Source organism: Paroedura picta, chromosome 2, assembly GCF_049243985.1.
Source record: "Paroedura picta isolate Pp20150507F chromosome 2, Ppicta_v3.0, whole genome shotgun sequence".
Classification (NCBI taxonomy): domain Eukaryota; kingdom Metazoa; phylum Chordata; class Lepidosauria; order Squamata; family Gekkonidae; genus Paroedura; species Paroedura picta.
Window position 1 is genome coordinate 149,536,330 of NC_135370.1, and position 21,982 is coordinate 149,558,311.

General features: G+C 44.2%; 1 protein-coding gene across 8 annotated transcripts in view; it reads left to right on the forward strand.

Moving 5' to 3' along the window:
• TTLL5 (tubulin tyrosine ligase like 5) overlaps positions 1 to 21,012 on the forward strand; it is a 138,984-nt gene extending 117,972 nt beyond the window's left edge. For 5 of the 8 annotated variants that reach the window (XM_077323273.1, XM_077323274.1, XM_077323270.1 and 2 more), the window contains 4 exons: positions 1,624 to 1,844; positions 12,047 to 12,132; positions 13,135 to 13,260; positions 20,457 to 21,012. In XM_077323273.1, the coding sequence (XP_077179388.1) occupies positions 1,624 to 1,844; positions 12,047 to 12,132; positions 13,135 to 13,259 (432 nt within the window). In that variant the 3' untranslated portion in view covers position 13,260; positions 20,457 to 21,012. Of the gene's footprint in view, positions 1 to 1,623; positions 1,845 to 8,701; positions 8,813 to 12,046; positions 12,133 to 13,134; positions 13,271 to 20,456 lie in introns of those variants that run through there. The other 3 variants (XR_013228535.1, XM_077323271.1, XM_077323275.1) reach the window with 3 other exon arrangements.
• The last annotated feature ends 970 nt before the right edge of the window (positions 21,013 to 21,982 follow it).

Sequence of the window (21,982 nt, forward strand, 5' to 3'; positions counted from 1 at the left end):
TTACTTCTAGATTAGACTTCTGTAACTCGCTCTACGCGGGCCTACCCTTGTCTCTAACCCGGAAGTTACAGCTGGTACAGAATGCAGCTGCACGGGTCCTCACTAAATCATCTTGGAGGTCCCATGTTCAGCCTCTGCTGAAGCAGCTGCACTGGTTGCCAGTTTGTTTCCGGATCAGGTTCAAGGTTTTGGTACTAACCTTTAAGACTATACGCGGCTTGGGTCCTGCATACTTGAGGGACCGCCTATCTCCTTATGCCCCCCGCAGGGCACTTCGCTCTGCGGGTAAGAATCTGCTGATGATCCCAGGACCCCGGGAGGCACGCCTGGCCTCGACAAGGGCCAGGGCCTTTTCGGTCCTGGCCCCTACCTGGTGGAATGAGCTCCCTGAAGAGCTGCGGGCCCTGTCGGAGCTCTCTGAGTTCCGCAGAGCCTGCAAAACGGAGCTCTTCCGCCAGGCGTTTGTCTAAGGCCGGGTGATGGCCCGGGGCTAAGATCGGACCCCTCTCCCCGGAGGGGGGAGGCCAGTACTAAACTGACCTGGTTCCCCAGAGTGTTCCATCCTATGCCCAATTATCCTCCGTTCCCTTCTGCTCATCCAGTGGGCCTGTACGGGAATAGTTTTAATCGCCATCATTGTGACTTAGTCATTGTTTTAATGGGGTTTTAATGGGGTTTTAATGGGGAATTTTAATGGTTAATATATTGTATTTGTATCAAAATGTTGTGAACCGCCGCGAGCCGGTTTCCGAGAGCGGCGGTCATACAAATCAAATAAATAATAAATAATAATAATATATTTATTCCACACAGATTTCCTCCTCAAAAGCCAATATAGACCTCTGGCATTTTGCAACAGTGTTGAGCAGGCTATTAATAGTGTGCACATCTGGATGTTTAGCATCTGAATTTCACTTATGTTCCTACCCCCACTGCACCTGATCCAGGACAGATGAAATCTTTCTTTTTGGGAGGGAGCGGTGAATAGATCTGTGTCAAAATCTTTTCCCAGCTTTACTTCCTTTCTCTGTGTGGTCAAACTCTCTGACCTCTCTTGTGGCAGTCTTGTTTGCTCAGTAGCTTCTCCTGCCTTCCCAGCATATGCTTAGAGGGTTCACAGTGGGATAGCTTTCCTTTGAAGCTGAATCCAGAAGCTCTGGGTCAATGTTGGTTCCTCGTCTTTATTATATCTTGGCTAGAGTGAAGAGCAGCCAACATATTACAGCACAACACAAAAACAAAAGCCTCTTGGATGTTTGCTACCCCCAAGAAAAACAGTCCTGACCTTTCTTCAGACTTTGATAGTCATGCTGTTAGAAGAGGCTGTGTTGACTATTCCCACTGGGTGTCAGAACTCTTTGTCTGTGTGCAATTAAGGAAGATAAAGAGACAAAACCAACCAACAATCTTGCACACTTCAGAATTCTTATGATTTATCAATGGGGGTGAGAGAAAAAAACTTTAAATTCAGGCACTGCTTCATGTTGTAATGCATGATGCAATAGGAAACAATCTCGGTACATTTCTGGGACAGAAGTCTGGTTAAACTTTCTAATCACACAGACTGTCATAAAGGGCAAATACATTAATTCAACATCCCTCCCCCCTTTTTTCTTTTGCCAGGCAATGTTTGCCAACTTTCCGCCATCCAGCATCAGTCCGATAGGCCTGACATCTGTTTCTGGTGCCTGCAGAACATCAAGTTCCATCTCTAGCAACCAAAAGGCACCCAGCCTGTACAAGGTTATGCCATCTCAGAGTGCGTCTTCAAACTTGGTCCCCAAGCCTCCAGCCAGCCACAGACAGGCCATGATCAGAAAGGTAGCATCCCAGAGGATTTCCAAGTAAGTTTTCATTCTTCAAGGAGGAGTTTGATGTTGAAAAATTCAGATGGGGACCCCAGCCCTTAAGTGGCTGCAATCTTTTCTCGAAGGTCAGGGACAGAGGATGGTGTTAGGGGGGACCACCCAGTGTCAGGCCCTCACTTGGGGGCAATACTCTCACCAATGTTATTTAACATCTACATGCACCCCCTCGCAGTATATATTGGGAAGCAACTTAATGTGTCAGCTTCCAAATGTGCCTTTTAGAGGCAAAGAAGATGTCTGTATCTCTGCTGTATATTATGATGAACATTATTAACATAGCAAAAGCTGACTTATTTGTTAAAAAAGTAACATGTGATTCAGACATCCTGTGCTAGAGTATAGATGATATTTAATAAGCCAAAGAAAGAGCCAGAAAAATAATTCTTATAGACTATAGTTGGTAGCCCTGTGACCATTTGCTAGTTTGTGACTTTTCCTCATATTTCTTCCAGCTTCTGTCTGAGTTAACTGGACAGTCTATCTCTCCCAATACGGGAACCTTCTAAGGTTTTCTTCAGATTGTCATCCATATTTGTATTTGTTAAACCAGATTATGAATATTCCTGGTTCTGTACCATTTTAATCTTCTGAATTTGGTTCCTTTCTGTTTTTTACTCCCTTTAAGAGTAAGGGTACTTATAGCATTTATCTCTTGATATAGCATACTGCATAACGATTGAGTAAAATGCAACAGTAATTAATTAAAAGTAATTGAATTAAAGTTTAATTAGTAAAAGGTATAAAACTTGGGGATAAAGTTGAGGATTTGTTGACACAAGTAGATTGAGGAATCCTATTTCAAATCCTTATACACACTAAGATTATGAAGAAGTAAGAAGATGATGAAGAAGGAGAGTTGGTTTTTATATGTTGCTTTTCTCTACCCGAAGGAGTCTCAAAGCAGCTTACAGTTGCCTTCCTTTTCTTCTCCCCACAACAGACACCCTGTGAGGGAGGTGAGGCCGAGAGAGCCCTGATATTACTGAAGAAGAGAGGGTTCTTATTTACTGCTTTTCTCTACCCGAAGGAGTCTCAAAGTGGCTTACAGTCGCCTTCACTTTCCTCTCCCCACAACAGACACCCTGTGAGGGAGGTGGGGCTGAGAGAGCTCTGATATTACTTCTCGGTCAGAACAGCTTTATCAGCGCTGTGGTGAGGCCAAGGTCACCCAGCTGGCTGCATGTGGTGGAAAAGCAGGGAATCAAACCTGGCTCACCAGATTAGAAGTCCACACTCCTAACCACTACACCAAGATGGCTCTCTTGGTGAGAAGAATTCTCTGCCACATCTCATAGAATCATAGAGTTGGAAGGGAGCTCCAGGGTCATCTAATCTAACCGTCTGCACAATGCGAGAAATTCACAGCTACCTGCCCATACACGGTGACCTCAATTCCATGTTCAGATGATGCCCCACCCCCCCACCCCGAATCCATGGTCTGTTCTGGAGGAAATTCACATTCTGCCCTCAAAGTGGCAGTCAGCATTTCCCCGGGCATGCAAGTAAGGGCTCCAAGAGATAAGCTCAGACACAATCCCTTCTGCCCACCCACCCACTTACAATCCGCCTAAGTTCACAGAATCAGCATTTCTGTCAGGTGCTCTGTCACCCTGATTAGTTAGTACAGTGTCACAGTGGATCAGGTTGTGATGGGACACTAGCACAAGGCTATCGTTCCCTTATTCACTGAATTTTCAAGGAATTTTTACATTGTTGGCATATTAGAAGGAGCTACTTTTACTTGATCTAACTGTATTTTCTCTTGCCTACCATGAACTCTTAAGCTAAGGTGAACTGCTGTTCATACTGTCTGAGGTGGTCACCTCAATATGTACATATGGAAGAAGCAATTGTGATGGGCCTACACTGCTGATTCTTTTGGGGGGGGGAGTCTTCTCCCCGTACTGCGGGTGGTGCCTGTTAGTTCAGGTGACAAGTCTTTTCGTTGAGCTCCGCTGCCAAGCAGCAAGATGTGTATTTGAAGATGCCGGTGTGCTGTGCTCACTTATTGGCAAGGGGGATGTTTATTCTCGTGAGATGGAATTGCATCTCCTTGGACAGACTTCACTTTGCTGAGTTCTTGTGGTTTCTGCTCTGTGACAGGCAGGAGTGTGGGAAAACCGGAAAAAGCTCAACATCAAAAATGTTCAGAAGGGGGAAGAAAGCAAAAGATTTCTTCACAATTTCAGAACCTAGTCCAATTATCAAAGGCTGCAAGTAGTCATTCTGGAAATATTTTCTGAGTTGCTGTTCAGATTCCAGCAATAGATTCCAAACCTATTCTTAACATTTGTGGTATCTTATAGTAATTTTCCCTCGCTGACATGGAAATAAGAGTTTTCAGTTAGTCTGGGATATCAGGGGTTGACTACCTCCAAACTTCTTCCCAATCTGTGCTTCTGATCTGTCCTGTGCAGTCTGCCTTTTGAAGAGGATGGAAGTGGGAGTGAGGGAGGAACAAGTTTTCTACAGGCAGGAGAGATTTCTTGAAAGTCTCAGTTCAGGTGGAAAATATTTGTTAGGTGTTTAAAGTCCAAATTTTCTGTTCAATCTCAGCTACTGACTATTCTTTGCACCCCACCCCCTTTGTACCATCAAAAATTCCATTAGATCCATGGTAGAAAATGTGAGGAAATGCTTCACTACCTTCAGTCTCAGGTCTTCATCTGTTAAATTAGAATGATTTCTGTGTTTTTTTAATATTCCCTAATGTATTTCTTTCTAAAAAAAAATTGCCACAATGCAAAATCCTCATTAGCAGGAAAAAAAGTTCTATACAGACTTGAAGTTTTCCTTTGTCATGCTACTAAAATCCTCTGTGCAAACTATACTATAAAGATATAAGAAGAACCAGAGAACTAACGTTTTACGAACAGAACAAGCTGCCTATAATTTCCCTCCCCTGAAAAGGTTCTCAACAAAAAGTTGGAGAAGGAGATTGGCCTCTAGATTTGTTTGGTCTGTTCTGAATTCTGTAGCTGAGGACAAACTAAATTCCTGAGAACTAACTTCATTTTGTGGAATTCCAGTCTCAGAACTTGGTGCTGACCCCCTTCCCCAATTAATTTCTGGAAACCACTTTCTATTCCTTTTCCTTTCTATTGCTTCATTTTAGCTTAGCATCATTCTCTTAGCATAGCAAGTGAATCTCTTTAAATTTTTTGGGAGAATTTCTTCTTGGAAAGGACCTTTTGAGTAAACCTAGAATCATTATTGCTTGCCTGAACTGTATCATTGTTGCAGTCTCAACGAGACCACATCTGACCTTCAGGAGGTGAAAAGGATTACTAGAGACAGAAAACATTTGCTGAATACATTATAGACGTCTTAAAGATGAATATTACTAATTCAAAAACTATTTGAGTAGCTTGAGAAACTCCTATGGATGGGGTTTTTCCCCATTCCACCACTCACACAACATTTTCCCACTTTAAAAGGTAACAAGAACCAGATAAAGTAGGCTTGTATCTTTATGTATTTCTTTTGCATTTCTCGTCTTCCTAATTTACAAAAGAACAGAATGTACAGGATAGAAAGAGGTCATGGGAGCAGATTCAGAGGATTTAGATGAACGAGCATAAATATAAGCAGTTTGTTGAAATAAAATAGCACCAGGAATCTGAAAAGGTAGCTAATTCAGATGTTTGCTCTTCTGTTTTTAATACTGCTCTTCCCAGACTAATGCCCTTTGACAAAAATAAATTATCTGACTTGTGCTGGGTATAACCTACCCCAAAGAAAATGCCCAAAAGAACATTGGAGCAGAACAAATACTCAGCTGCTATTGGGACTCATTTCTCTTACTAGAGAGCAGTTCCTGCTCATCTCCCACTGGCTGGAAGACGGGCTGCATCAGTGGGAAGCACTCCCTAGCTTCCCAGTCCAGGCCCCTAGGAAGCAAGGTCTCTTAGGAGCCTCCTTCAAGTTTGTTCTTTCTGGTTCTTGTACCTTTTTGCTTGTTTGGGGTTCCTTTTTCTTCTTTAAGGAAAGCCTTTTCCTGCTGGAGAATGTTTCTAGGCAGGAAGTAGCTTCCCCCCCCCCCCCTGTTTGGGGATGTAGAAAGGACCGCATTAGAGCTGGCTGCCTTAGAGGCATTTCGAGCTTTCACGGGGCTCCAGGAGCCAGCTGCAGAGCTTGTTCTCCCCTCCCCCACTCATCTGGCTGGGAGCAGAGAGCATAGCAACAAAAACACACAAGTCCAGGTGTGTATTCCAATTCAACTGACCGGACAGACCAAAACATGCATGGATAGCTGGAAGCAGGCTGTGCAGTGAGTCTTGTGCCAGCTTGGGCAGTATCCACTAACATCCTCTATCTTGCCTGCCTTCCTTGGCTGGATGACCAGAGCAGGAATAGGACAATAAGTCTATCTGCCCACCTTTCCAGTGGAGCTGTGGTAATGTGGCAATTTCCTTTTCTTGGCAAGTTTTCAAAAAAATTATTTGCTTTGTTTGTGGGCTGCCATCTCTATATACAAACTCATATAAAAGCACAGCTTTAAAGAGCTAACCACTGGTGTAAAATTCTCATAGGGATTTTCTGCCTTGTCAACATTTGCCTGATTTTCTTGGCAGTTGATCCACAGGTGCTATAACAGGTTTGAGTAAGGTACTTCTTCACATCTGCCCTCTCTCTGTATTTTCACCATTGTGGAGTCAGTTAATTTCCTTCAGCACATGCCTTCAATAATGAAGATTTTCAAGGGAGCATGTGCTGTCATTAGTGTTGTCGTTGATGGCATTATACCACCCTCTTCTTTAAAAAATGCACTAAAATATTAAAATACTGATAGAAAATGTAACAATAGGCTGATCTGGTTATCTGAATTCCCAGCTTTCATTAAAAAATCTATCCTTTTAGTTCATAGTCATATATCTTTTCCCTTATAGCTCTGCAAGAGAAAGAGCTAGAGACTTTCTTTTTTCCTTAATGAAAGCTGGCCATTCAGAGGACCTTCAAATCTTATTGTCAGTGCTCAAGCAATCTATTGATATTTTAGAGCTATTTTACAGGGGGGGGGGGGAAACACTAGTCTTCAGGGTGAAAGGGGTGGGTGGGACAAAGAAACATTATGCAGACTTCACTCCAAACTGACTCTTGCAGAGAACGGGGATATTTTTGTCTAGTCAAAGCAAAGTGGAAACTTTGTAAGGAGCAGTGGTTCTTCCCTGGACAACTCCTGCAGCAGGTGCATTATTTCCCTACCTATCAGCAGGAGCAACAGCTGGCTTGCAGGCTGACTTGTTTATTGCCTCACAGAGAAGGCTGGGAGAGGCAGCTGGATGCCGCAGCCATTCTGGGGTTCAATGACATCCATAAAAAGTGCTTTGAAATTGGTTCAGGGTTCCTGCTGAAGTAGACTGAGTTGTGCCTCTGGACTGGGGATTAGGAGAGCTTTGGCAGCCCTTGGGCATGAACAATGGCTTGAAAGACAAAGGGCTTGCAGCCATTTTTTAAAGTGTATAGACCCTTCACCCTTCCCCGTCACACTGATGAGTCCCAGCACTTAGCTGGTGTCTGTGGCTCCGAACAGTGGGCCAAGAACCTGAACAGGAGATTTTGCCTTCCTCAAGCCCATGCACACTGATGTGGGAGAGAACCACCTTGATAAATATGCATGTAACCAGGCTGGTATTTCTTACTGTGCAAGAAGAAAGCAAATCCAGTCAGCCTCTCCCTCATTTGCAATAACAAGACTGGAGGACAGGGAAACTGTCATCCATTTGCAGGCAGAGTGGAGAAGAAAAGAGAGATCTCATTTAGACTCCTTGGCAGTAATCTTTATCCATGCTTATGTAGGAGTAAGTACCACTGAGTTCAGTGAGACTTGCTTCAGAGTAAAAACAGTTGAGCTGTAAGACTTGTGCACATTTCTTTTAGCAGGAAGTCTCTGAGGATCAAGTGTTACTTAAACACAAGATCAAGCTTTAAAGCTATAGCTCTGTGTGAGCTGCCTTGGAGTTTCATTTAAATGCCTTTTCCACTTGGCTTGGAGGAGTGAAATCTGAGTTGGAGGCAGTTGGAGATCCCTTTAAATGCTTTCTGTATTACAAGCCGTGAAGTTACAGCTTGGACTGAACTCTGAATCCATTGTATTTAAAAAAATCTCTGTACTTTTAAATACCTTGGATTCATAGAGCCACAAAAATTCAGCATTCCCAAATATTTACCAAATTCCATACTGGCATTGGGTTTTGGAGATATCAGAAAATATCAGTATTTTGGGGGTCCAATATACTTGAACTCAAAAAGCACCAAGGCGAGCTTTTTTGCACACCTCTAGCTCTAACACAAGCATTTTCATAGTTTAGTTTCTACCGTTGATCGCTACTCATTAACTTTTGCATTATCTAGTTCTAGTTTGGTAAGTCAGAGAGCTGGTGTTCCTGGTGTAGTCAGTCAGAAGTTGGCCTGGCTCCAACTAGCCAGAGATGATATCCTGGGTATGAAGACTGTCCTGCAGATAAAGAGTGGGAATTTAGAAGACAAAAATTTCCTATTCATTCTCTCCTTATTCTAACATGAGGCCTGTTTGTTGTTTTAAGCTCATAAGTGTCTGGGTTAATCAGTCTGCTTGACCCTTAGAGATTTTTTGGCAGCAATTTCTGAGCATCCAAGAGAAGCACCTTGATTTAACACCCTGCCACAGCAGGGATCACTAGACCTAAAGCTATTGGCTGGCCACATATCACATACAAGAGCAACAAAGACAAACAGGCACTGGTTCTCTACAGCTGCTGACTGTCCTGAGTTCAGACCGCAGTTTGGGTGTGAGTCACACTTGCTACCGTTACGGCTTCCTCTCCTGGTTCATTCTCTTTCTGTATTCACAGAATAGAAAATGGAAACCGAATGAATAGATGTCCTAGAATGGGAGATGTAGCCTGATTGGGCAGTAGGAACCGGAGTGTACAGTGAAGAGACGGTCATAAGAAAGGAACAAGGTACTATCTGAGGTTAAGGCATATAGGAAAGTGATTAAAAGGTAGAATGAGCTGAGGCAGTTCTGCCCTGCCAAGCAAAGCCTTCTAAAGATGTTACTTGGCAAACAGGTAAAATTGGCAATTGTTTGTTCATACACCGTCTTTGTGGTGGCTCCTGCACTGTAGAATAGTCTACCTTGAAGCTCTTAGAAAGGTATCCACCTTCTACTGTTTCACAAATTATGCAGAACAGAATTGATCAGGGGGTTGCTCCTGTAGAGGTAGCAAACCTCTGGTGTAATTGATAGGCTCGAGAAGTGGGCTAAACTGAATAAAATGAAGTTCAATAGGGACAAATGTAAAGTTCTGCATTTAGGTAGGAAAAACCAAATACACCAATATAGGATGGGGGGGAGACATGTCTTGGCAGAAAAGAGGTGCCATATAGAGGATGGAGCAGAGTTGTTCTCTCTTGCCCCAGAGGGATGGACCAGAACCAATGGGATGAAATTAATTAAAAAAAAATTACGTCTACACATCAGGAAGAAGTTCCTGACAGAGCGGTTTCACAGTGGAACAGGCTTCTTCTGGAGGTGGTGGGTTCTCCATCTTTGGAAATTTTTAAACAGAGGCTAGATAGCCATCTGACGGAGAGGCTGATTTTGTGAAGGCTCAAGGGGGTGGCAGGTTACAGTGGAGGAGTGTTAGGGTTGTGAGTGTCCTGCATAATGCAGAGGGTTGGACTAGTTGACCCATGGAGCCTTTTCCAACTCTATTATTCTGTGATTCTATGAAAAGGCTCAGGCTATGGGTGGCAGAACAGCAACCACCAAAAGACAATAAATGGCACCTGGGAGCATATGGAAGGAAATGGTCCTTCAAGTTGTATAGGCCCTAGGCTTTGAAGGCCATAATTAGCACCTGGAATTGGACTCAGGAATAAACTGGCAGCAATGTATCTGTTTCAAAATCAGGAACATACGTCCTCATCAGCCAACCCCTGATTATAATTGGGCTTTCTGCACCAGCTATAATTTCAGGGCTGTCTTCAAGGGCAGTCCAACATAGAGTATGTTACAGTAATCTAGCTGTGAAGTTATGATGGATAAGCATGGTCAGATATATGTAGCTTGAATTGTCTTCAGTTCACTTCTTCTGGTGAAGAGCATGTGGTGGTTCAGGAACTCCAGGGGTTCCTGGATGACATATCTGCCCATTTCTGTCCTATCTTTGTGACAGGTTTAGTTGCATGGGAAAATGATCTTTGTTTCCCCATGTTCTCTTTGTACTTTGGTAAGCATGGATTAAAGTAGTCTTCTATGTGAGGAATGACAGATTACCAAAAGAGCAATTCAGATTAAAAAAAATAATTTGTACTGACTGATTTTAAAAACAAAAGCATAGTTGTGTAATAATTGTTCGAAAGAAAGAAAGAAAGAAAGAAAGAAAGAAAGAAAGAAAGAAAGAAAGAAAGAAAGAAAGAAAGAAAGAAAGAAAGAAAGAAAGAAAGAAAGAAAGCATAGTTATGCAAACAATAAAATTGGCAAGAAATGTTGTCTGGTCTCTGTAGCTCTAAAATTTCCCCATCTATTGCAATCACTTAAAAGAAGGAAATCTTTCATTCCTTTGTGACCTGCTAATGATGGCACTTCAGCCAGATCATATCTTGGCTTCTCTGTTTTCAAGTCATCACTAGAATTCCTCACGCAAGTCTATCCTTCTCTAAAAAGCTTCTTCCTTAGTTTTTTCCCCCCTCAAACAAGAGACATCTCCCTTTAAGTACATCCTTTAGAAAATTTCTGAGTCTGTGGCTCTTGAGTCTACAGGAAATATTCTTTTGTTCTGTTGGCTGCCATCTCTTCAGACGGAGAGCTAATCCACACAGGAAAACTTTGAGTACAATCCAGGCCCCTCCCATATGGTTGCCCCAAATCAACTTTGCCTATTCTCATCCTCACAGTGGCACGTCAAGGAGCCAGGCAGATGGGTAAGGACTTGTACATTTTTGTGGGCCCCCAGTTGTGATATTCTATTGCTGATTTTTTAAAAAGCTCCCCCCCCTTTCCCGAGGGAATGGCTGCTGTAGGAACAATGTCAGGGGAAATGGCTGCCGTGGGGGTGGGGAAATCTGAAGTGCTCTGCCTACCATGCCACAGGTGCCCAGGCTTTATCACAGTCGTCCCCAAAGGTTGGGAGCAATGCAGTGTTGATAAGGATTGCAGAAAAGATATGGAAGCCTGGCATATACACAAATGCATCATTTTGTTGCCAGTAAATTTCTTTGGCCCATAATGAAAAAATATACCTTTCTTGATTGAATATGAAAATTTAGTAGTTCTGTACAATAAACATACTGTAGAATGGGAACTAGATACATTCTTTTTGTTGTGGTCTACTAGAACAGTATTGTTGCTGAAAACAAATACAGTTGCTCCTCTTGTAGCATGTTCAGTTATCACAAATGTTGTGTGATGTGTGATTATTGTAGTTCCTGGGTGCCTACTGCAGTGTTTTTGATGCCAGTGCAAGTGATAGTGACCATTTTATCTATTATGCGGGCTTGTTTATGTGCTCAGTATGGCACTGCTCAAATGGTGCTCAGTTGGTTCACCAGAAGTAATTAAATCCCCCCCCCAAGTAGCAGGGTTGCCTCTTCTGTTCGTACTGCCCCGCCATTTCAGTAATTTCTTGCTTGATAATTAATAGTCCCAGCAAAATGCAATAAATGTGCACTAGAAGCACTCTGTTGAAGGAACTGTTGCTCATAACAAATGAGCAATGGACATGCATAAATTTTCTAGAAAGCTACTGCCTGTTAAGCTTAAATGGTTCTGTCTCTTAGGCCCATTATGCACGGCCGCCGAAACGGCGATTTCGGGTCACATGGAAAACGCGGAGGGGGAAGATGCGACGCATACCGGTTATACACGGGGCGGGGCGCCACGGCGGCAAAACCCAGAGTAACCGATTATGCACGCGCCGATCCGGGCGCCGCTTCTGGTTGCGCCCCGCTCACCCGGAAGCTGCGCTTTCTTCCGCGTTTCACTGACGCGGCTTTTTCGGCGGCATGCACCGAAGCTGCAGCCGGTTGCAGCCGGCTCCGTGCGTTATCCGTGATTTTAGTCGCCGCCATTCCACCCCGAATGTGCGCTAAAACCCCCGTGCATAATGGGTCTTAGAGATGACTTTTTTAATCCAAATCTGAGTTTTCTGTGTTCATGTCTAAACTTCTGATTCATTGTTTTTGAATGGCAGAGCAACCTCTACAGAAGGACAACTGAATGGATTCCAGAATAGCCTTAAGAATGCTACATCTTGGGAGCCACTAACGAACTCTGCAGGTGAGAAAACGAGATTCAAAAAAGTCATCGAGGCATTTTGTCAACCACTATTTTTGATTTCATATTTGCACATTTAAGTCCTGATAAGATCACTTTGCAGTCATTGCCATGGTTAGGACCACATGACTGGAAGGAGGGCTAGAGTTTTACTGGTGGAGATTTAATTTCCTAAAAGCAATATGGCTGAAAGGCAAGAGATGGGGAAAACTACAGCTACAATTCCGAATTCTTTTTGTTAAAAACACCTGTAAAGCCAGCCCACCCTCTCTGCCTCCCAAACATACGTATACCCTAGCATGCAGAATAGTGGTGGGAAATATCTTTCTAAACAAATTCTAAGAATCCTGGAATTGAAATCTCTTAAAGAAAGAAGGCAGGTCAAATCCAAGATATTGAAATGACTCCCTAAGTCAAGGGGACTCTTTTTTTCCCTTTTTTTTTTTTTTTTTTTTTTTTTTTGCAGTATGGAGTCGACCTACCCCCTTTCTTTGAGAGATTCATAGAATGTGTTTGTAAAGATATTTCCCTCCACTCCTGCTCTGTTTAGTTGATCTTTTTCTGCATTTTAAGCAGATAAATGATCAAAACAGCCAATAATATCACTTCATTCATATGTATTAGAGCTGAATCCACATAAGCACTGGAACTGTCTTCCTCAGTCCTGAAAAGCCAAAACACCAGTACTAAGAACTGGTGAGTATGTTGAAGTGTTATGTGGAGGTGATATTTAGAGTCATAGAATTTTAGAGCTGGAAGGACCTCCTGGGTCATCTAGTCCAACTTTCTGCACTATGCAGGACACTCACAACCCTATCGCTCATCCACTGTAACCTGCCACTCCTTTGAACCTTCACAGAATCAGCCTCTCCGTTTGATCTCTCCTAGGGGCTCTTGTTGCCATTTCTGGGATGGGTGGATAGCAAGTCAAAAGAGAAGATGGTGTTTTGGTAAAAAGAAGTAAGGAGACTAGTCCTAGGCTAAGCTCTTGTTTCCATTTTCCAGGTCCTTTTGAAGCTGGTCCCCAGATTATATTCGCCAAATCTAGACCTTTATCCAGCCGATCCAGCACCATTGACATTGTTGTAGGGCAAAAAAAGAAAAGAACAGTGCAGGCAGGGCCAGACTAAGGTAACAGCAGGTACTTCTGTGCTCTCCAGCCATTCTTCTCCCACACTAACAACAATTGCACTAACCCTGCTAAAGAGCTATTGTTGGGGTAAGTGAAGACCTGAGATTTTTGGTGTGAAATGGAGGGTTGCAGCAAATCCTCTAGCGTTAGCATGCTGCCTGAGAGCGATTTCCAAGTAGGAAATTTAATCCTCGATGGGCCATCACTCTTGAGTTTGGAACCAAGTGCCCACTGCAGCATAGGAAGTTGCACTTATGACTCAGCAATCTGTCCTTCAGTTGGAGTGAGGAGGTATTCTAGCCAGAAGGACATCTGGGCCAGGAGCAATTCTGACAAATGGCAAAAACTGCTTACTATATGTCTTTGGTCTCTGATTCTGCAGCCAGATTTTCAGGGCACTCGATGTAGCTGGAAACGCAGCAACATAAGTCAAGCACCAGTCAGTGCATAGATTGAAAATTAAGCCAGTTTCTTGATAAGATTTATGATTCAATAAGGTTCTGTATGGAGTACTATAAATAGACTTACCTTGTCAGCAATACTGCTCTCCTCTGGGTCCCATTTATTTCAATAGATGCTCAGCATAGTTGAAAATTAGAAGTCACTCTAGTATTATGTTGCCATAGCAGTGGAATAGGCTGTTTTATGCCCCCTCCTCCCTGGGCTGTTATAGCTTAAGATCTTTTTCTATCTTACTCTTCCCAAAAAATTAATCACATCAGACTTAACCAGAACTCTTTTGAAACTTTTTAAGTAGGCAATAACCTAGAGATGACTTATTCAGTTTAGCCAACCCTGTTTTGTTGCTTTGATAATTCAGTTTAAGAATGGTGTTACTGGGTCAGAAGTCAGAGTAGCTGTGCATACAAGAAAGGTGTGCATATGTCACATCTTTATAGTCATAGTTTACTAGAAAACAGGCACCAGAGCACTGTAGATGTTCACCATCTCACAAATATTCAACCAATTTTAATAGTCTGAGTTTTCAGGGCAAAAACATATCAAGTGAGCTGCATCACTTGTTCTTACGGGAAAGGGATTCAAGTGCAAGTGCGCCAGAAATGGGCATCAGGTAAGACATAGATGACCGTTTCTACTCTGGGAACTTTGCTGCCCTGTGTGGGAGCACAAATCCAGTGCGAACGAGGTGCATCAGGCCAAATGTGGGGCAACCTGCCCTGGCTCAAACTCCAGCCTGCAGCGTGGCACGAAGCCTCCAGTACAGAAATGGTCTCTAGACACTCAGATCACTGGCAGACTTCCATCAGAGAAGAAGAAGAGTTGGTTCTTATATGCTGCTTTTCTCTACCCGAAGGAGTCTCACAGTGGCTTACAATCTCCTTCCCTTTCCTCTCACCACTGCAGACACCCTGTGAGGTAGGTGAGGCTGAGAGAGCCCTGATATCACTGCCCGGTCAGAACAGCTTTATCATTGCTGTGGCAAGCCCAAGGTCACCCAGCTGGTTGCATGTGGGGGAGTGCGGAATCAAACCCGGCTCACCAAATTAGAAGTCCACACTCCTAACCCCTACACCAAGCTGGCTCTCTGAAATAAAAGCAGGAGCATCTGGGCATAGCAATCCCTTCATTTCTTGTATACTACTAAATCTCTTCTCCTTTCATAGTAATTTCATTAATTTCCTTCCTTCTGGGACCTCTTTGTCCCAGTTGACTGCACAAGTGTCCTTCAGTATGCAAGGATACTTCCAATAGCACCTCAAATGACCTCTGCCTTCCCTTCTGTTGGCTGCTGCAGAGGTGTGAAATACCTCATTGCACCAGGAAGCTACTTCTGAAGACACTTCACTGGTCCCAGTGTTTTAAAAAAAATGAAGTTAGGATTATGCCAGCTGGCTGTCAGAGAACTGTAGGGGCATCTGAAAGTTCAATAGGCTGCTTGCAACACCAATGCTCCAGCTCTCATTCTGCACATAAACAGTAAGTTCTCTAGTAGAGCCACATCCTGGCCAGCTGCTGCTGCTGATGCTCTGGTGGTCTTTTAGTTGTAAGGTGAGAGCAGGAAATGCGATCTGCCTGTGTCACACGGGTATGGAAAGACGCATGGCAATGCATTGAAGAAGCAACAATATCTTCTCTTGTGCTTCCCTTTGTGAAAGTTTAGAGGCCTTCCTGGGATACAGAGTATTTTGTTTCCCATCTGTTCCTCCAAATTAGCTTTCTAAACCCATCTATTATCTTTCTGAATCCCAAAGCCTTCTCCAGACTCCTTCCCTCTTTGAAACACCCTCCCTGTGAACTTGGGTAACAGCTGTAGGATGCGGGGAGGATCCTTGCATTTTTGGTGTTGTCCAGGGGATAGCCACAGATAAACTGTACTCCCTCCTCTTTATCCCTCACCCCCGTTATGACTTGTAGCGTAATCTGTCTTGAGTCTCAGAGAGAAAAGCAGTCAAGTATATAAATAAGTAAATTAAAAATGGGAAGCTGTCCATCCTCTGACTACACGGCGAGGCTATTACAACACTCGTGTTTTCTTGGATTTCTGATGGCTACAAATGTGGCACTCACGGTAAGTTTACAAGTGTAGCCAAATAACTGCTTTATTCACTACTAGCCAAAAAGCCCATTGCACGCAAAAATGCAATGGGCTCTAGCAGCCCCCAGGAGTGAGAGTGGGTATGGGGGGGGACTACCTGTGCGGCTGCACAGCCTCGGAGGCCGTGGCTTTGGAGGTCAGGCAACGGGATTGGCAGCACGTCCACAGCGGCTGGAGTCCTGGTCTTTCGGCGAGCGGCTGGAGTCCTGGTCTTTCGGTGAGCGGCTGGTGAGCGGCTGGAGTCCTGGTCTTTCGGCGAGCGGCTGGTGAGCGGCTGGAGTCCTGGTCTTTCAGTGAGTGGCTGGAGTCCTGGTCTTTCGGCGGCGGCCTAACGGACCGAGAGGCGCTTCGCGCCTCTCGCCGCATCAGGCCGCCGGGCAGGGAGCCCCCGGCAGCCGCGCTCCGCGCGACTGCCGGGGGCTCCCTCGGGCGGCGGCCTGATGCGGCGAGAGGTGCTTCGTGCCTCTCGCCGCGTCAGGCCGGGAGCATCGTCATCTGCAAGCGGCTCGCAGTTGCTGGGGCTGGGAATCTGAGGGACCAATTGGCAGGCGCTTTGCGCCTGCCGATTGGTCCCTCCGATTGTCTGTCATGAGGAAGGGTCCAATCCGGACCCCTCCTCTTCCTGGACACATCCCGCCCCAGAACGCCTTACTCTTTTATTTAGTCCGTGGTGCCCGTGGCGCCACGGGCGGTGTACAGATATTATAGTACTGTGCTCCAAGTGGCAATTCAGTAGCTTGTTCCCCACACCAGGCTTTTTAAAGTGCAAAAATGGGCTGTTTTGAGACTTTAAAGGCATGGGGGGGGGGGCACACAGATTGCCTGATGCTGCTGATCCATGGTTGGGCCCTTGTGGCAATTTTGAAATGGCAGAATTTTCTCTAAACTGGCATGAGTTGGCCCAACTGCTGCTGCCACATCTAATTTGGCCCTTTGATGAAAGATGTCCAGTGAAAAAGGAGTGGAAACCTGTAATGTATCTGTCGTACACTAGAGCTGAGGTGCAAAATGGGTGTGTGTGAGGATTCAGAGAAGTTGGGGGGGGGGATATGGAGACATGCTGCCAAACACCCATGTTGAACATGGGAACATCTTGGACTCTGTGTCAGAACCTTGGAGAGAATAAGTTATGGGCCCTTTTCAAAAGAGAGGTCTGTAGGAAAAGCATTAATCCTTGCTTTGTTTCTGTAGCCTTGGTTGAGCAGCTTCATAGTGTGTACCGAGAGAAAGAAGAACCCGCTGGTAGGCACTGTCCTTCATTGAAAAGAGAAGAGGTCTGTTTGGATGCTTAAAAAGGCGAATAAAAGGAATGAGGGACTGAGATGTGTACTTCCACTAAAGAAAAGTAATAGGATAGCTCACCAAAAGCAAAGCTTACAACAGAAGCTCAAACAGTCCATAGCTCTAACCTGATTCCCCAGAATTTTTGATAAACTGGCCATATTGCTAGATTTTATGGCCCTCCAATTTGGAGGGAGGGCTTGGCTGGATGATACCTAAATATGCACAGGACAAACAGTAGACGTGTGTTAATGATGAACTGAAGAACAGGTAGACCTGTGCCCAGCGGTTAAGGTTTTCAGAGAGGCATTGCAGTTCCAGCAGACTTTGGAGCTGCTTTCTGAAGGCCACGTTCTTTGAAAGCCCTTCCTGAATGACGACGACAAACTGTGCAGCCGCTTCTCCTGAGGGTTGGTGCTCCCATCTCGAGAGTAGTGGGCAGAGACTTAATCCTCCGCATAGGAGAATGGCCAGGCTGCTCTTTAGTACTTTGGGGAAGCCTCTTTGTCTTTGTTTTCTGAGAGGAAGAAGATGTTTCCTGTTATCCGCTGGTTGCCTGTTACAAAGAGGATAGTCAGTCTGTGGAACATTTCTCCTGTATGGAAAGCATGCGTGGAACACCAGAGTGTGAGAGAAACAGACCAGCTCCCTGAGCTAACATTAGCACTACAGATTGTGAAAAATGGAAGGGTAGAATTCTGGGCTATACCAGGGATCCTTAAAAAAAAAGTTCTTCCATTAAAAAAAAATCTCCTTGCATGTCCAAAGGAACTAGCACAGTGGTGGATGTTCAGTGTTCTCTTTTTGACCACGTGTTACTTCATTTCATTTGAAGATGGGAAAATGGTGCATGGGAAAAGGATCCATTCACCCCCTCCCCCCTTTAGATGTTTCTGTCTTGCCTGTATTGCCAGTGGGGACAATGTAACTAAAAGCATTCTTCCTTCCTCTGCATAGAATCATAAACAGCCCATAAGTTAGGCTAAAAGAGAGAGTGACCAGCTTACATAGCAGAGTGGAGTTTTGAATCTGGGTCTTCCAGAGCCTAGTCCCAGCACTCTTAATTCACACTGGATTCTCCTATTTCGAATGGACAGACTCAATCTGCATCTCTATCTCTCTCTCTCTCTCTGTCACTCACTAACAGAGTAAGAGAGCATTGTTTATTTCTCAAATGTTGCAGTAAGGAGATCCATAAATGCCTCTTTCACAGTCTTCATCTATTCCGGTCCTCAGTTGGCTACACCATACATTTACACCATACATTAAAATGCCCAAGTCCAAAAAGATGGTATTGGTCACTGGTCAATATTTGCTTAAAACATTCAGGCTTCTCATCTTTGTGGTGGGGGCACATTGGCTAGGGGTGTTTCTGTCACCCATTTTCTCTCTATAGAGCAAGCACAGGGGTAGCAGTGGTGCCACACTACTGTCAGGGATATTCCAGTGGCATCTTAGAGTAGGCACTGTCTCATTCCTGTGTAAATATGAATATATGTATTTACCATATGTTGTGTTTGTGACTTTGAAGAGTATGCCAGTGAAGCTTACAATGTAGGGTGTAGCTCTGGGCTCAGGAAAGTCATGAATTCTCAAAACCTACAAATAGAATAAGTCTGTAGAGAGGCAAATGTTCATTGATGCATAGTTATAATAATGTAGCGAGATTCAACACACACACCCTTTTCATCAGTAAGAATAAGAAACCCATAGGTTCTCAGCTTAACTGCTAACATTCTTTGCACATAGATGTTGTAGATACTTATTTTGTTGAATCTATATTAAAGTAATGTAAGATTGGGTTACTAATGCAAGTGTTGGGACCAAAATATAAACATAGTTTTTCTTGGGTTACAGTTTAGAGTTTTTCTTGAGCATAAATGTGGGTGACATGAGAATGTGAGTAACATGAGAATCTGCCTTCAAAAGCAGGCAGCTTTGTAGTGGGTTAATTTCCCAAGGTTTCTGTTGAATGGCCCAGGTTTCAGTTTTTTAAAAATTATTATAGCGCATAGGCTAGTTCTACTGAATTCCACAGGACTTGCTCACCAATAAGTGTCTTTACCATCACAGCCTAGACATGATTCCAAATCCCACATGCTTGTGTGATGCTTGGCACTTAGAGAGAGCAGTTATGTTTTTGTAGATTGCTTCTAATATTTTTAACAACTCAACGCTTAGCAAATGTTACTCAGGACAAAAATCAACAGTTAAAAAACAAAACATGGATTTCTTACATGCACAGGGCACATTTTGTCCATAAAACGCATCATGTTGCTTAGGAAATTGGGATGTTAATCTTCCAGGACATTCCACTGTTGACCAAAGCATGGCAGTTCTCCTACAAAGAAGCTTCAAAGGGATAATAGGCAAGACTCATTAACTAGGACAATGAACCTTTCCTCCAGGGCCTCAGCCAGGGATATGGGATCTACATTCTTCATTTTCCACTTCTATGCATATCCCCATGCTCTAATCAAGCTGTTTACATTTTGATATGTATAAAATGTACTCTGCATCATCACTCCAACTGGACGTTCTTTGTATCAATCTTCCCACCTTCTTGACCTGGATGTAAGAGTAGAGATTTCATTCCTACTTGTATCTGATGAAGTGAGCTTTGACTTATATTTAAGATACTCTCCATACAAGTAAATATTGTTATAAAAAGTAGCAGGAGTAACATAGTTGAAACTGCAGAAAATATCTATCTGAGTTATGCTGAAGACAGCATAAGAATAGTGCCTGCACCCCTGAACCTTCTCAATTTAGAAGAAGGCAAAGTGAAAGGGGCAGACCAGATTGACCTATACTGCAACCAAGGAAGCAAGAAGCTGGGCAAGGAAGAGCATACATTTTGTATAAAGAAGGAGGGATTGTTTATGACAACTGTTGCACTTATGTTGAAGAGGTGTTGTAGATGCAGTCACATGCCGTATTTCAGGGAGCATTTGTCACGCAGGTTTAGTATATTGTTCTATCTCCAGGACATGTCCAGACAACATCTTCCCACAGTGCACGCTGGTTGCTGTGCCCCTATCTTGAAACAAGCTTACTGTGCTATAGGGAGGGAACTGTCGGTGTCCCTGTCCGTGGGCCTCTAGTGTGTGTGGCAGCAGCCATGTGACTCCAAAGCCATCCTGATCCATGCCAGCCCTCTAGACTAGTAGGTTCTGTCCTTCAGTCTGGACAAGCTGGGGTCAGAAGCACTGCAGCATCATTTCCAAGGACTGCTGTCAGAACTGTCCCAAAGGACCCTGCTGGGTGTGATGATTAAGGGGTGTGTATGTAGGTGAAGGGAAACTCTTGCATCCGTGTGCGCCTCACTCACTGCATTTTTTCTTCTGCTTCTTTCAGCTCCTGCTTGCACTTCTTTTCCGAAGTGAAGGGTTTAACTCTAAACAACAGAACAAGCCACAAGTTCAGTGCTTCAGCCTGTAAGAAAGACACAAGCCACCTTGACCGACGCCACGCTCCCAGCCACACTCAGATTGGCAGCAAGGTCTGTTGTACCCTCCAGAACTTCCTCCAGGACAGGAGAGCAGCCAAGCATCTGTGGAACTGGTGCTGGAACTTGTGCTTAAGCTTTCAGGGCCCCCTTTGCATTCTCTCTCCCACCTCCTTCCAACAGCTGGCCCTCCTGTCGTTGTTCTGACTCAGCGCAAGGACAGACGTTTCCAGCTGCACCTGTATGATGTGTCCCAGGAGCCAGGCATCTTCATCCTCTTGGTTGTTCTCACTTCCTCAGAGACTGTGAAGGTTGCCGACTGGCCGACTGGCAAAGTTAATAGCGTAAGGCCATCAGTGGCATGAAAGAGTTCGAGCGCTGACCGAGAAGAGTCTGCTATCTTGAATTTCGGCAGGAGGCCATGGAATTGCTCAATCTCAATAAAGTCATTCATTTTTTTGTTTATTTAGCTTATAATTTACATTTATTACAGTGAGTAAGGTCTCTCCAATCAGCTCAGATTTAATTTTATTTCATTGGGAGGTTATGCCTGTGCATGTTTTTTCTTTTAAATGTATGCTTCACTATGTTGGCTTTTCCTCATGTTTATTTATAATGCATAAGCTGCTGTTTTGAACGTTGTTTTTTCAGGCGCCAGCCTGGTCTCTTTCTAGAGACCCTAGCAATGGGATACCGAATACAACTTCTCTTTTTATCATTTCTTTTCTGCATACTAAAAAGGGTAATACTTATTCTCTCTTTGAGGTAGATTAGGTTGGGAACGACTTGTAAATCCATGGAATACGACTTAATCAGTGAGCAGGAATTTACTCCTGTCCTTTTATAACCCCAGCCACACACTCTGTTCATTGTAACTTACTTTCCGCTTACAGCCTTAAATATTGAATGCTTTATGACAGGGCGCTCAGTGTTGTGACATGCTAGGTGAGGAATTGCCCTTCTCACCTCCAAGGTCACAGACAGAGCTTCAGCCTGCATAAGAGTCCACACAGCAGGGAGAGAATCTTGTCATCTGTAGTGGACGGTTTGCCCTGAGAATGAGAGCTGCATCCCTCTGCGGATGGTGGGGCTGACTCAGCACTGCCTTCTAATGAATGTGCAAAGTGGCTCTGAAGCCCTGCAGTTGCTGCCTGAATTCGGGCCTGGCCAAGCACCCACTGGTGTGCAGGGGTTCATGAGTGCCTTTGCATGTCCTGGGCCACCCTCATCACTTGTGCATTTTAACAACAATCCTGTGGCGCTCAGAAGAGTGTTGCTAGGAGTTCCGTCGCCAGTTTACTAGCACTGCAGCCAGCAATGTTCCTGAGGGTATGTCAGCAGGGGAGAATGGAGACTTTAGACTTTAAATTCTGCCCCAAAGGGCATATCTGAGAAATCTGAAGAATACAGGCTATATTAGCTACTGGGTTGTGGT